The following is a 16,243-nucleotide window of genomic DNA, read 5'->3' on the forward strand; positions in this document are numbered from 1 at the left end:
ACACGGGGTCAGTTGTGTTGACCTATGGTAATTTCTATGGTAATTTCATCAATATCATACACTCCCATCACCATTTTGACCTCATGGGAAGTGAATGAGCTAAATTGTTTTATTTTATTCAAAAGTGCCTACTCTTTGTTCTTCAATAAAGTTCTTGCATAAAATGTGGATCTTATCACATCCTGGTCTCCCAAACAAAATATTTGTGATTTTAAGAAAAGTAACCGTGACTTCTTTAAATCATTATTTTGGACTGGCACACTTTCAATTCCCTCTAAGACCTACAGGTATCAGGTAATGGTTGCTGTGCCAAAGGCAAAGCATTAACAAAACAAGTACAAACCTGCCAAATATAACAGCCAGACAATTTTAAGGCTACATTATGAAAGAATTTCTTTTTTTTTTTTTTTTTTTTTTTTTTTTTTTTGCATATAGTGTTTTGTTTGGTCAAATGCTTTGAATTTTATGGAGTATTTATTTTAAAAATACGACCACAATGATGTTCATTTACTTGCACAAATGTTTTCACGAAATATTTTATAAATAAAACATTTCACAAAAGCGTTTTAAACAGATAGCCTATGCTTCGTAATATTCAAATTGTGCATACAACGTTTCATAGTAGCCTAACAAAAAAAAATTCAGATACTTTCTGAAAGCGTCGCCTATCGGATGTTTTAAAGCGAGTTTGCAATGACTTTTAACCCTCTAACTAATCGAAATGGAAAAAGATGGAGCTGACGCGGTCTGACCAAACTTTACTTTTAATATGCTATTTAAACGTTTAAAAAACCCTTATATGTAAGCCTACTTGCTTAGTTAACTGTAAGAACTTAAATGTACTTCAAATGTAAATTTGTGTGTGTACATATACATATGTGTATGTCTTGTTTCGCACGCTCTTGCCCATTGCGTCGTTTCTAACATGGCATCTACTAGGTTCCGCTTTCCGCACGTGAAAAAAAAAATAAAGATCCACTACCGGATGCGTTTAGTTTTGGTTTTAACTCAACTTGCTGTCAACCCGGAAAGAGGCTGCGCGAGTGGCACAAGGCTCGGCTTTCTGTGCGGAGCTTTCATCTGTTTTCGCGGATAAATGAGCGCGCATTGTGCGTGTATTGTGTTCTGAGAGCGCGCTGAACAAAACACACACTGCGGAACGCGGATGAGTCACGAGCCTTAGGGATTCTGGAAGTGAAGTAAGTTAATATTAGGTGTGGCAGTTATGCGCATTACCGACTTCCTCTCCAAAAGCTTGATCTCATACTCGCAATACAGTTTTCCATTGGGAGTTCATGAAATCCTGGTTCAGGTGAACCACACCTGAATCCACCTGTCAAGAACACCCTGAAAACTTGTTTTTGTTCCACCTATGTTGGATTTACAGGATTCCCACGTTCATGGAAAGTCATTTAAACTTTTATATGCTGTATGCTCAGCTCTACCGTTTTTATTTGCTAAAAAGTGCAGTCTCTGTAAATTTCTTCTCTAGTAATCACATGCCACTGGGGGGGAAAATGCTGTTTTGAAAAATGTTCAATAAGTATGGGAATCTTGAATATTGTATTGAGAGAGTAAAAATAAAAATAGGCTATGTGGATTATCTTTTTTTGTAAATATTGTGTGAATATAAAGATTATCCCATTTGCAGTCATTAAACTGTGTTTGTGCATGCATCTGTGTGCAATTATATGGTCTGTTTCTAAATCTATTTATTTGTACTCTCAAACTAAAAAGAAAGGTTTATTCATTTCAAGATGGCATTTGTGAGATTAAGTGTTTTTTTTTTTATTTGTTTTTCTTTGTAGATCTGGGACATGCCTTACCTGGATAGACAAAACCGGACCTGTGGATTCCTGGATATTGAGGAAAATGAGAACAGTGATAGGTTTTACCGGCGTTATTTTATCTTGGATACTCATGAGAATTTTCTCCTATGGTATATGGACAATCCACAGGTATTGCTGTTTATGTTCAAGTGCAGCTTTAAACAGATGTTAAAGTGTGGCATAATTTTGCATAATTATTTTTCCCTGTTTCCTTAAAAAAACAGAACCTACCTTTGGGAACAGAGTTTGTTGGGAGTCTGCGACTCAGTTACATTTCAAAGGTATCATATTCTACCAGTATATAAAGAAATACAAGGCTCTTTTATTATTACTTATTACTTATTTTTGCTTATTCATATTTGATGGTAGGTTAATGAAGCATCAGTAAAACAGAAACCAAAGGCAGAGTTCTGTTTTGGTAAGTACGTAGTGTGGATATTAAAAAAATTTTTTTTCATAGTATCAATAACTAACCATTCTTTCGTTTTATTTTCTTCCAGTTATAAATGCATTGTCTAGACGGTACTTTCTGCAGGCTAATGATGCTGTGGACTTGAAGGAATGGGTCATTGCTCTGAATAATGCCACCAAAATTACAGTATGTCAAGCTTTTTGCGTACTCACTTCTCTGCTGTCATTTTTTGGTATTTCATCATCAATTGTGACTACTTACGTATACTACTTACGCAACTCTACCAGCCCAAGCCCCTTTAATGTAATGTAATGTAATGTAATTACGTGTATCTGTTCCTTGAAGAAAACTCAAGACTACAATCGAGGCGTTTCAGGGAGTTCTTACTTAATATAGAGAATAACTCCCTTTGGAGTGACTTTGTGCTTTGAAACTTTGCAGACCTTTTTCTTAAATAAAGATGTAAAAAAAAAAAAGAATAATAGGTCATCTTTAATCAGTAAATATCTATTTAAGGTTCCCAAAGCTTCACCAGTGACCCAAAGCTCTGATGTCACAAATGTTTCAAACCCAAGTCATTCGACATCTGGACAGGCGTATAAAACAGAAATTGTCGGAGGAGTGGTTGTGCACACGCCAGTCCAACAGGTAATGTATTTGTGTGTTCTTTATTCATGATTTTAATGTAGTTGACAGGGAAACATAAACATAAATCTGTTAGGTTCCTCAGAGCGATTCCGAGGACGTCTTCACGAGTGAACTAGGGTCACACGTCACTTTAAGAAAATGCCAGAGTGTGCGTCCAAACGTCGTGAGATCTGGCTTCTGTGTCAAGCAAGGCAATGTGGTAAGACCAAGGTCTTGTGATTTTGGGGTACAACCAACCAGTATCTCCTTAGTTTGTCAAGTTCATAATTTAGCATATTGATGGGTTTATGAAGTTCATAGTTTATGTTAAATATAGACCCTGCTAAATTAGAAACACTTCTTCAAAACTTTTGTTAAATTCAGTTTGACATCACCATCACTGAATCAAATGTTCTTTCAGAGGAAAAGCTGGAAGAGGAGGTTTTTTATTTTGGATGACCAAACTGTGAGCTACTATAAATCTGAAATGGTGAGACGCCAGAATGAAAATCTCTTTAAAAGAAAGTGATTTATATATATATATCATGAACAGTTATGTACACCTGTCTCTTTTTAGGATAAGGAACCGTTGCGCAGTATTCGACTGCGGGATGTGCTGAGAGTTAACGAGTGCCTTGTAAAATCAGGGTGAGAACTTTTTTTTTTGTGGTTTTTCTTGTTGGTTTTGGTCACAAAACAACAAGTTCACATTTCTGGCATTTCGGTACTGTGTATTTATATCATGATATAACATGAGAAATGACATGATTCGTTAGAAATCATTCTAATATGCTGATTTGCTGCTTAAGCAAAATTTATTAATATTATTAATGTTGAAAACAGTTTATATTAATAAACTTAATATTTTTCTGGATTCTTTGATAAATGGAATATTCAAAAGAACCGCATTTAAGGAAAAAAAATTTGTAACAAATGTCTTTACTGACTTTTGATCAATTTAATGCATCTTTTCTTGATAAAAAATAAGTTAAAAATAAAAATAAACTTTCTGAATCCAAACTTTCGATAAATTCACAATTCATATTTGATAAAATGTACAGCTTGCTAGAACTGGGTTTCCTTCGGATCTTCATGGCATAGATTCAGCAAGGTGCTGAAAACATTCATCAGAGCATTTGGTCTATATCATGATAGCATTACGCAGTTGCTGCAGATTTGTCGGCTGCACATCCATGATGCGAATCTCCCTTTCCTCCACATCCCAATTGGATTGAGATCTGGTGTCTACACTCTAAAAAAATATTGTTGGTTTAACTTAAAATAAGTAACCTGGTTGCCTGAAAATTTTAAGTTGATTGAACTGGAAAAAGTGAGTTAATACAATGAATGAGATTAAATTAATCATCAGAAATTCAAAATAATAAGTTATCTCAACTAAATAAATTATTTAAGTTGATTTGACAAAAGAAAAAATGTTGTGATAACAAATCTTGAAGAAAAAAAAATGTCTACAGTGGTGGAGGCCATTTGAGTTTCTTTAACTCACTGTCATGATCAAGAAACCAGTTTAAGTTGAGATGAGCTTTGTGACATGGTGTGTTATCCTGCTGGAAGTAGATTTAGAATATGATGCACTGTGGTTACAAAGAGATAAATATGGACAGCAACAATACTCAGGTCGGCTGTGGCGCTTCGCCTGTGATTCACCCTAATATAGTCCCAAATCAATATCTGCCTAAATTTGAAATGCTATTTGTACTCGTTGTGAATACACAGGCCACAAGAAGTAATTAGGTTTGGTTTGGGTTTTTTTTTTATCACTTTTACTCACGACATGCTACTTGGCAACATAGGATTCCATTCATTATGCTAAGCTAATTATGCTAACTAAGACAATGCATGCACTTTGAAAAAAAAATGCTTTTGCCAAACTATTCTGATGTAGGGGACACTGAATAAGCCCTGTTTCAAAAAACGGTCGAGTTTTCCTTTAACAAGCTGTTGAATAGGTGTACCTAATTAAGTTACCCCTGAGTATGTGTGTATGTATACACACACACTATCATTCTATTGTTCAAATGTCAAAAAAATAAAGAAATTAACAATTATGTGTGTTGTTTGTTGTAGGGATCTGCTGTCTCGTGATAACCTTTTTGAAATCACCACAAGTACCAGAACCTTCTACATTCAGGTAATTCTGGGCTCAATGGATTTGATGATAATGATCCAGGTGTCAGTGATAAAAGTTATGAAATAAATAAAAATTAATCATGTTTAGGTAGGAGAACCACAAAATGCACATATCCAAATCTGCAGGTGTGTGTGAAATGTATTTCAAGATGAACTGTTATTTAATGATCCTTGCATAAATGCTCTATCACTCAAGCGAAACGTAAAAAGCTCATTATAAATGCTTTTCAAGTGTGGGACAGGTGTTTATACGGCTACTGTAGTGCTGAGGCATGTTGTAAATGCAAACGGACTTATGAAGATCTTTAATTCACCCAAAAATGAAACTTCTGTCATCATTTACTCACCCTCATATAATATCGTTATTGTTAACTAAAATGGAATCTATTAAAAACTATAGTCACAGTAAATATTAGATGGGAATTTTATATTTTTATATATGATTGATAATTATAAATAATTCTATGGTTGCTGTCTCAAAGTAACACACACAGGTTGCTATGGGCTATATGCACGCATAAGTTCCGCATTTGACGCAAGGATGCTCGTCCATTTCCGGTTGTGGAGATTTAAGCGGAGGAGAACCGAGGAAAATGGGATTATGGCAGAGTCTTCCAAATTTACTGTCCTCCCGTCTTTGAAACGAAACGTACATACGTTTGAATGTGATTTTATATATAGTTATGTTTATTTAATATAATTTTAAAAAGAAGCATAAACACAACGAGGGGTGTCAGTTTTATCTGTTTTTGTGACTAACGTTTCTTTAGTATAACCATGGAGTATAAAATTCAATCTAAATTCTCGGTATTGCATTGGACTCAACGATCGGCGGAAGTTATCGAGCATCCTTAATCCTTCACCGGAAATACCGCCGTGCATAGAGCCCATTGAGAATCCTTAGATAATTCTATACAGTATATCATAATAGCTCAACTAAACCATCTTGTCAGCTTAACCTGTTCATGTTCTTTCTATATGCAGTCAGACACTCCAGAAGACATGAAGGGCTGGATCATGGATATTTCCTCAAAAATTGAAGACTTTAGAGGGCCACCCAAGGTAAAAATGTCCTTAAAGTATTTTAAAAATCTAATATCAGATTATATGGATTAGATCACAGTCATCAATGACTACAGATCATCTCTTCCTGCTAGTTCATTTAGCATCAAATAAACATGAATGAGCATCAGTTAATCAGAAAGTCCTCCAAAGTTAATCTACTATCGCTCCTGACTGCTTTGTCGGACAAAACTGGTGGATGGCGGATTGTGATTGGTCAGACGGGTTAACGACGGGTCCATTAACCTCGTTTTAATTCATTTTATATTTTGAATAAATGTTATGAGTTAAACCACTTGTAAATACTTTCACTATAAAACAAATTGAAAACCTGTTAAACATGAAAATTGTATGAAACCATAAAGACATTTCTCCCTATATAGAACTTTTGTTGGCATAAAGTGTTCTTTTAAAATTCAGTCAAGAACCCTGGGGTTCTATAGAACTTATGGATATAGCTCTGTATATTTCTATGGCATTGCCGTCGAAGAATATTAAAAAAAATTATTGTAGAGTTACCGAAAGTTATCACGAGCATTGTAATGTTTGAATCGGATATTTCAAAGATTTTAAAATGAGCGGTTCATTATAAATCTGTAAGATCTTACCTTCATGCTGTGGAAATACAAGCCGGAAAACCAAACACAACAGAGGCGGAGCTACATAAGGCCTATATAGAAGCCCACTGAGTATAATAACTAGCAATTGTAATTAATTATTAAATCAAATATAAATACTATATTGTATCTCCATCCAATGTAAAACGCCTTAGCATCACATCAACATCTACAACAATTTTAGCTTCATTTTGTAAATGATTTCCCAATTCTCTCTCAAACTGTGCACCTTAAAAAAATGCACGAGCATGTCTCATAGTTGTCTTCTCTTGATTGACAGTTCCACTCTTCCAGCAAAATGTTTTCTGCGCAGAAGAAGCCTCAGCTGACGAAGAGCTGCTCCACTGTAGATTCGTGGCAACCGTGGACCCCGGTGCCCAATCAGGAGCAGCTTTTAAAGGAGGAGGGTCAAAAAGATGGGCCATACAGCTCTCTCCCCTCACTCTCGCACACAAGCCACGTCTCTCAGTCAAAAGATCGACATCGGCACCATTCCCAGCCTCAACTCCCTCCCAACGACACAGACTTTTCTCACAGTCTCGACCATCTCCGCTCCACTGATGTTTAGTTGCTTTAACGGATACTTCTGACCAGCGCATTGATAGTGTTGTGATTTTTGCTTTTAGTTGTAGAGCTGCACGATTCTGGACAAATTGAGAATCACGATTTTTTTGTTTAAAATAGAAATCATGATTCTTCCATGATTCTGAAAAGACAACTAAACAAAATACCGTAATTAGGTTCCGACAAAATGTTAATTGCTGCAGTGCAGTCCATTTAAAAATATTTAATCAATTAGTTTTAAAAATTGGTTTGAAAGGAAAATTCAATGACTCTCTCTCTCATAAAGACTTCACTTGGTTCATTACGTGATGAATCAGCATTTTTAAACAAATCATGAATGATTCAACGACAAATAAATGTAACATTCACTTGTCGCCACCTACTGGTGAAATTATGTAATTGATACATTCTTTATTTGAAGCATTGAGTTACTTTTAAAAGGTGATTTACTCTATTTTGATTGCTACTGTAGACATAAGCATTTATAAGCGCTTCCGTGATAACTTGAATTACTGTATCACAGAATTAATGATACTGTGAAATGACCGTTTGTGAAGCTGTTTCATACCAATACGTGACAACTGCTTTCTCTGGGTCAGCAGAAAGTGTGGAAGCACGAACACAGATTTGATTGTTCACTCACTGTGATCATACTTGGCAAATGATTAGTAGTGTGGCACCGCCCCAGCATGCAACGCAGTATGAACCAGTTTCACATTATCTATAGCATATTCGATGTCATTTTAGGAAAAAAATCGCCTGGGTATTTTAATCACAATCTTTTACCGATTAATCGTGCAGCTCTACTTTGTTGCTTTTGTTGTTCAGTGGTTCACAGAAGTGCTTCAGTCATTGTAATGCTGCTCAGTGCTCACCCACTCTAAACGAATAGCTCACCCCAATTCTGTCATTATTTACTCACCCTCCTGTCAAGATCCAACAAGCAATGTATGGAATGAATTGTTTATTTCTTCTAGCAATTGAAATTTTGTGTTTTACAGAAACAAAATAACATTTTTTAGGAACAACATGATGAAGAAGAGTTAATGATGACAGATTTGTCATTTTGGGTGAAATTCCTTTAAAAGAATGTTTCTTTTTTTTTTTTTATCTATGTAGGAATGTAAAACCAGGAAGGATCAGCTGGTGAAAATGTATTTTTTGATTACATTGATTTCTTCTTTGATTTACAGCATAACTTTGTTAAATATGAAATGCCTATTTACATTTCTAGATCCAATGTGGTCTCAATCGTCTTGACCCACTTGTACACTTGAAAATATTGTTGGTACGTCTGGTTTATTTCAGCTGGGCTTGGTTGCATAAACCACTAAAGACTAGTCTTAACTTTTTTTTCTTGTCTTTAAGCCTTTTCATTGTTTTTTTTAATTCAGTTAGCCTACATAAAAATGTAGAGGCTTAATTTGATAATGAAAAGTAGCCTAAGACTGACTGGCTCTGACTAACTGCTAGTGTGTCATACTAGAACTTAAGACACTGTCTTAACATAAAGTTTATGCAACCAGCCCCTGAACTTGTTTTGAAGACATTTCAGTTTCATCATCCCTAATGAAGGCGCTTGAAGGATTATGGAAACTTTTTGAGACATTTTATGATAAACTGAAAACATACATGTTTTCATACGGATTACTTTGAAAAGGATGAAAATGTTCAAATAATGCTTTTGTCGTTGTTGTCGATGTGAATGGTACTATGAAATGTTTAGGTAATGTTTCTGTTGCTCAAAATGAGAGTCAACGTATGTACTTTGCGTCTTTGCATCGTTGCTTTGCACATAAAATAAACTAGCTGGAGAAGGAACATATTGTTTAGTCTTTGCTTCCCAGTCCAAAGAGCGTCCACACTGATTAGAAATTCATTCAGACCTGCTAATAATAAACCATGATGAGAGATGTCTCTAAATGGGCGGAGCTTGGCAGCCAGAACGTTTTCTCTACGATGGGTTTCAAACAGCTCCTTGGTCTTAATTAAAAAAAAAACCCTGCTATTTAAACAATTTTATTTCTCTTTCCCTATTCAGTTACTAGTCAATTTTATGAACGACATTATTTAGATCCTTTAGACCTCAGCCGAGCCAAAGTAGACGTGTCACGTGGCAACTGTTACGTTTCTCAGCGCTGGTGAAGATAGACCAATCACAGACGTTTGTGCTAATTCGGTGATTATTTTTTATTTTTTCATTTATACAGATTTCTAGCGCGACTGCGCATTTATATATCAGATATCGATCCTTGAAATTTACTTTTTTAAACTATCAGAAGTTTTATGTACAAACCCAATAAAACGAGAGAAAAAAAAACCCTCCTTGAGATTCCAATGCGATTTAACTTGAATTCGTCTTTTTGGGCCAAATAGCGCCCCCTGCACGACACTTTTATGTCTCCAGGGAAGAACCCACAGCATGATTCGCTAGTCGATAGAAAAAAGGTCTAGTGTTTGTAAACTATGGCTGACGATACCCTCATGAATCTTAGATATGTGACGTATGTATTCTTTATTCTCTTATGATTTGGAATAAATTATGGAATTTGAAATAACGCGCACAAGACCTTCGCTGTTTGGGGATATTGGTAAGTTAAGTTTACATGCAGATTAAGATGTTACACTGCAAGAATTAACCAGCAGTCTGCAGTTAACTGTAACGATATGACACATTTTAATATAATTGTGCTGACCCAGGCTAGATGACAAATATTGCTGCCAGAACTGTTGTGTGATCACATGCTGTTTGGCCTTGAATCAGTCACCAATGACAATTAGCATGTTACTAAAGCCCTAGATCAGTGTGACCAGGCTGAGTCAGTCAACACGTAATTTAGATGAGTCAGTTTCACTGTCCTGTGCATGTCCTTTTTAACTGTCCCTTTTCTATTCACTGGAATAAATAAATAGTTTTGACACCAGGCTGTTACATGATAATGTCAAAAACGTCCTTTCCTAGAATGCTGAATTCCCTGATAGAACACGTACATCACAGAGACGTCTATTTGATGTGCTCATCTGCTATACGTCTATAGGACATTTCCTGTCAGATGTCTAATAGACATTTAGAAGATGTCTTTAAGATGTAATGATTTAAAATGTATGTTAAACTGACATCTAAAATATGTCTATCAGATGTTAGTAAACATGATGCTTTCCAGATGAAGTGTTCTTGCAGACGCATCTGGGTTACCTGCTAGTCTTCAAATGGAGTACAACACAACGACTTAAATAGAACTACATACAAAATGACTAACGTTATACTGTATGATATTTTTGCAATTTCCTTTTGTGTATAAATTGCACTTTTTACCTATTTACTTTTTACTTAAAGGGATTGTTTACTCTAAAATGAAAACTCTGTCATTACTCAACCTCATGTTGTTCCAATCTTGTAAGACTTTCGTTCATCTTCGAAACACAAATGAAGATGTTTTTAGTGAAATCTGAGTGCTTTCTATCCCTCCATTGACAGCTACGCAACTACCAATTTGACTCTTCAAAAAGTTCATAAAGAGATCTTAAAACTAATCCAAATGAATTAAGTGCTTTAGTCGGAATTTTCTAAAGAGACTCGACCGAATGAGCAGATTGAATTTATGATTTTTATTCACATTTAAACATTGATCAGCGAACACAAACAGAAGCTCTCAACCGAATCTGCTTGATGTGCGAGTTCAAAGTGCTTTGTTTACCAGATCTGATGCGTGAGTTGATGAATGTTTATATGTGAATAAAAGTCTAAATTCCATATTTTCATCATATAAAACAATCGAGGCCCTTCAGAAATTTTGGACTAAGCCACTCAATTCATATGGTTTAGTTTTACGATCTCTTTATGAACTGTTTAAAGCGTCAAAATGTCAATTGCGTAGCTGTCAATGGATGGACAGAAATTTCAGATTTCGTCAAAAAGATCTTCATTGTTCTGAAGACGATCGAAAGTCTAACGGATCCGGAACGACATGAGGGTGAGTAAATAATGACAGAATTTTCACTTTTGGGTGAACTAACCCTTTAATATTAATGATGGATCATTTGGAAATCACTCATATCTACCATAAACACCTATCTAAAGCTATGTTTTGGAATTCTGTCTGTGTCATTCTACCCACAGCACATGGTCTGGGTTTCTGGACTGATCGTTCAGCAGTGCACGAGGCCGCGGCTCAGGGCAAAGCTGTGCAGCTCCAAAAACTGATTGAGAACGGAGCATCTGTCAACATTGTGGCCGTAGACTCTATCACACCCCTCCATGAGGCCTGTATACAGGGCCAAACACAGTGTGTGAAGCTGCTCCTGGAAGCTGGAGCTCATGTAAGGAGCTTCTCCATTCTGTAGACTTCTTGAATCAGTCACATCAGTTGTTTATTTGCCAGTGTCATTGTCAACAGGTTGATGCTCGTAACATTGACGGCAGTACTCCGTTGTGTGACGCCTGTGCGGCTGGTAGTCTGGAGTGTGTGAAGTTGCTGTTAGAACATGGAGCCATGGTGAACCCTCCCCTCTTCACCTTCTCACCCCTGCATGAAGCCTGCATGGGCGGTAAAGTGACCCGATGCTTGATTTAACCTACACAATATAACCCAATTTACAGTTTTATGTGAAAGATTAGGCATAAACCATGGATAAACAAAATTCTTTCAAAAATACAAACATGTACAACATGTTGCTCACATATTATGGTAGCCCTGTTTGTGCTAAATATAGTGTAATTTCACCTGTGCCATTAATATGTTTATAAGCAAATGAAAAAAGCACAAATGTCAGGGCATGTCAGAACATCTGAAGGACCCCAAATACACCTTGGACCCCAGAAGGTTAAGGCTGTCTAAATACAATGCATGCAAATATACAGCATACTCGCATAAAGTGATACTATATACACCAGCAAATACAGCTCTTTATATAAAGTTGGATATACACTCACTGGCCACTTTTTTAGATACACCTTGCTAGTATTGGGTTGGACCCACTTTTGCTTTTAGATCTGTCTTAATTCTTCATGGCATTGATTCAGCAAGGTGCTGGAAACATCCTTAAGAGATTTCTGTCTGTATTGACATGATAGCATTCCTGCAGATTTGTCAGCTGCACATCCATGATTTTAAAATTAGATTTTTGATGAGAGAAAAACATTGAATATTATTCAAAACCAATTCTTTCAGAATGATTAAAAATGACTTTTTTTGTCTGCCAGGTAACTCTAAATGTGTTCAGCTCATGATTGATGAAGGTGCGTTTATGGAAGCCCATGACTGTCACTTCGGCACCCCTCTGCATGTGGCGTGTGCAAGGCAGCATCTCGGCTGTGTCAAGGTTCTGCTGAACGCAGGTGAGTTTCTGCATTTCCCGCTTTTTGTGTTTATTTTTGATTTGAAATACTGGTAACATTTTATAATAAGGTGTCATCTGCTAAAGTCGACATGAAACAGAAGTTGTGATAGTCTTTTCTTCCATATTGTGACAAATCCGAGTTTAAAAGTGGCTTCTTGAACGAGACAAAAATGTAGGGAGAGACCAATAGGAATTGATTGGATGGTTTGCTATTGGTCCACCTCATGTGAGTGACAGGTTGCCCCGCCCTCACGCCAGTAAACGCATCATCCGACTAGAGATGTCACTGAGGTGAAGTTAAGTTAAATCATTTATAATAATTACTAAAATATTCCATAAAAGATGGGAACCGTCAATTTTGATTTCATGGTGATTTTAAGGCCGTGTGTCCACCAAAGCGTTTTTACACGTGCCTGGCGTATGTTTTCAATGGGAGCGCTGCGTTTTTAAACGGCATGAGCGTAACGAGGCACTGAGCGTTTTTTTACGCTGAAGCGCCGAGCGCCCAGCGGTTTTTACTGGTTTTTGGCTGTGTGTCCACCAAATCGTTTTTTCACGCCCCTGGCGTATGTTTTCAATTGTTTTCAATGGGAGCGCCGCGTTTTTAAACGGCATGAGCGTAACGAGGCACTGAGCGTTTTTTTTACACTGAAGCGCTGAGCGTTTTTTACTGGTTTTAGGCCGTGTGTCCACCAAATCTTTTTTTCACGCGCCTAGCGTATGTTTTCAATTGTTTACAATGGGAGCGCCGCGTTTTTAAACGGCATGAGCGTAACAAGGCACTGAGCATTTTTTTCACGCTGAAGTGCAGAGCGCCCCGCATTTTTTACTGGTCGCCGAGAGTTGAAAAATGTTCAACTTTGGATAAAACACAGCGGCCATCACTGTCACTTCTTACCCAGCCGTCCAATCACAGTGGAGGAGGGGCGGGACTAATACCACACCGACCAACTGTCACAACATTCTTTCTGTACAATGACATCAACCAGCAGAGCTAACCGAACAAAATGGATGAAAAATACATTTTTAGTTTTAAACAAATTATCTGCGAAATCAGTTACAAGTAAACTGCGCTGCGGATATTCTATCTATATCATAGCAACGAAACGTCTCAACGGAAAAAACGCTGCGCTGCCAAAACGCTCTCAAGCGCCCAAAGCACAGCGTCTTCAGCTGAGCGTCTGGTGTTTTCAGCTGGATAAAAACGCTTTGGTGGACACATGGCCTAACATTGGTTAATACATAAACGAACAATGAGAAATATTTTTCTTACAGTATTATTAATCTTTTAAAATAGAATTACTCACAGCTCACAGCACATTAACTAATGTTAACAGATACAACATTTGATTCTAAAAATGTATTGGTAAATATTGAAATGAACTAAGTTGAATAAATGGATTGTTCATCATTAGTTCTATACAATTAAAACAAATGACACCTTATTGTAAATTGATTAACTGCAATGTGCACTAACTTAAATGGAGCATGAATCAAATCTCTTGTTCATTTGTTGTAGCACATAATAAAAAATACACTTTTGTGCACGTTCTTCATATGATGTCTATGTATTCCTTTCATGTTTTAGGTGCAAATGTAAATGCTGCTAAACTTCATGAGACTGCACTACATCATGCTGCTAAAGTGAAAAATACAGAACTAATTGAGCTTTTGGTCGAATTTGGGGGAAACGTTTTAGCCAGAGACAACCTCGGCAAAAAGCCCATTCAGTACACCAGAGCCGGCTCAGCATCCGCCCTCTGCCTGGAGCTTTATGAATGTAAGTATAAGTACTCCGCTTATACGTTTTTGAACTGTTATGGTGATGGAAGATGTTGTTCATATTATGAGACATAACATTTGTACTATGAAACTTGGTCTAACATTCAGAACTCCATTTAACTATCAAAACTTTCAAGTCCATTTATTGAAACTAAATGTGTGTTTTCCTTTAAGACACCACAGCAAACATTGACCTGTCTTTCTTTTCTTTTTGTCACAAGACACTTAATATTAAATAATAAAACATAATATTACGGCTTTAAAGTCAGAGTAAATTGTAAGTAACTTCTTGTTTTGCTGTCTTTCAGCCACACCCCTCAGTCTTCAGCAGTTATGCAGAATTGCTTTCAGAAATACCCTCGGGAAAAGGGCGCTGGGGGTGTTGAGTCAACTGGGCCTCCCGAATCGAATCATCTGTTTCCTGTCTTATTTGCCAGCCCCTCCCCTGGAGCTTGATGGTTTACCACCCTGCTTCTGTCCAGGTCATCAATAATGAACACCGCACTGGCTGCGATTAAGAATAAGGGACTTAGATCATTGGTTTTCTCATTGTGAAGCGCAGCTACTGTAACAGCTGTACTCGGTATTTGTCATGTATTTGTTGATGTATTTCCCCCTGCTGGGAACCAATAGAAGTCATTGTCACTTGGTATGGATGCAGTGTACTGCCAAAATTCCTAGAATAATTTGACTGGGAAAGAAGCTCATTTCGCAAGAAATAATGGTATTTCCTGTTTTGCATCACGTTTGACTGAGTGTGGCACAGTTTTTCTTAACGTACTATTAGTTGTATAATTAACTTTAATGATTTCATTTGTTATAGATTTGTAAAATAAATGCAATGTGTATAAAATACAGTCTTATTTAAATTCAGGTTTTATACAAATTAAGCTAATTGTATTTTAGCTAGTTCTTATTTATGTGAAATATACATTGTGCAAATACTTTATAAATGTTTTCCCCCTGTTGTACATAGTTTATTTTAAAATGTTGTTTTGGTTTGACTTTGTGCGTAATAGAGGATAATTGTAACAAATATTGTGATTACACAATTCACAACTACACACTATTCCATTTATGTTTTACTTGACTGGTGGTGAGAATTGACCAGACTTACTACTTGCAAAGACGCATGGCTTTGATTTTCAGCCACTGCTCTTAAGTCTTCGTTTAATTTAGCTGAAGTTTGTGTATTCTGTATTCAAACTCTATTAAAGTTTTAATAATATAATTTGCTTTCTCTCTACACATCATTTTGCTGAATTAACCTTTATTACAGTAGCTTCATTTTGCACTATTATTGTCTTTAAACTTTTCAACTCGGATGCAAGAACAAGATGTAAGTATCATGTTAAGTAGAAAATATGTTAAATAAAAGTGCGCAAAATACATCATTTTCATATACTGTTGCACTTTTACTATGTTAATTTTTTTTTCATCCTACATGGCAGCCACCATAGATGTATTATATACATACATAGAAACCTCATTTCTCCAGGTGTTTCTATATCCGCGTTCTCGCGATATTGGAACGTTCAAAGACTGTCCGAGAACATTCGAGAGCTAGTTATTTGAACGTCAGCTAACATGACATAAAAAGTTACCATGGTAAAATTAAAAACATTAATAAGGACCATAGTAAAAAACAGAAATATTGAATTACTACATAAAAACACAAACCAACACATTCTCACAGGTATGTTAAATGTTATTCCATTTTCTTTTCTCAGAAATATACATCTAGTTGGTTTGGTTTCACAGCCAGAAGTTGCACAATGTTGTGGCATTATTAATTCTTACTGTGAGTGACGACGACAACTTGACCGTTCCAAGATGGCGGGCACCCCGACGTGTCTGGA

General features: G+C 36.4%; 2 protein-coding genes across 2 annotated transcripts; both read left to right on the top strand.

The window, feature by feature from the left end:
- The first annotated feature begins 698 nt into the window (after positions 1-698).
- Positions 699-9,117, top strand: plekha2 (pleckstrin homology domain containing A2). The gene is made up of 12 exons (XM_039665144.2): positions 699-1,199; positions 1,809-1,958; positions 2,054-2,110; positions 2,199-2,247; positions 2,330-2,427; positions 2,758-2,889; positions 2,963-3,088; positions 3,290-3,358; positions 3,446-3,516; positions 4,957-5,020; positions 6,004-6,081; positions 6,979-9,117. The coding sequence occupies exons 2-12, from the start codon at positions 1,818-1,820 to the stop codon at positions 7,264-7,266; spliced, it is 1,173 nt and encodes a 390-aa protein (XP_039521078.2). The 5' UTR covers positions 699-1,199; positions 1,809-1,817; the 3' UTR covers positions 7,267-9,117.
- A 539-nt stretch (positions 9,118-9,656) lies between these two features.
- asb13b (ankyrin repeat and SOCS box containing 13b) lies at positions 9,657-15,780 on the top strand. The gene is made up of 6 exons (XM_039665155.2): positions 9,657-9,853; positions 11,383-11,582; positions 11,660-11,810; positions 12,466-12,600; positions 14,191-14,382; positions 14,693-15,780. Exons 1-6 carry the CDS (start codon positions 9,805-9,807, stop codon positions 14,875-14,877), a joined length of 912 nt encoding a protein of 303 aa, XP_039521089.2. The 5' UTR covers positions 9,657-9,804; the 3' UTR covers positions 14,878-15,780.
- Positions 15,781-16,243: the final 463 nt, after the last annotated feature.

Source organism: Pimephales promelas, chromosome 14 (assembly GCF_988280905.1).
Source record: "Pimephales promelas chromosome 14, fPimPro1.hap1.1, whole genome shotgun sequence".
Taxonomy (NCBI): domain Eukaryota; kingdom Metazoa; phylum Chordata; class Actinopteri; order Cypriniformes; family Leuciscidae; genus Pimephales; species Pimephales promelas.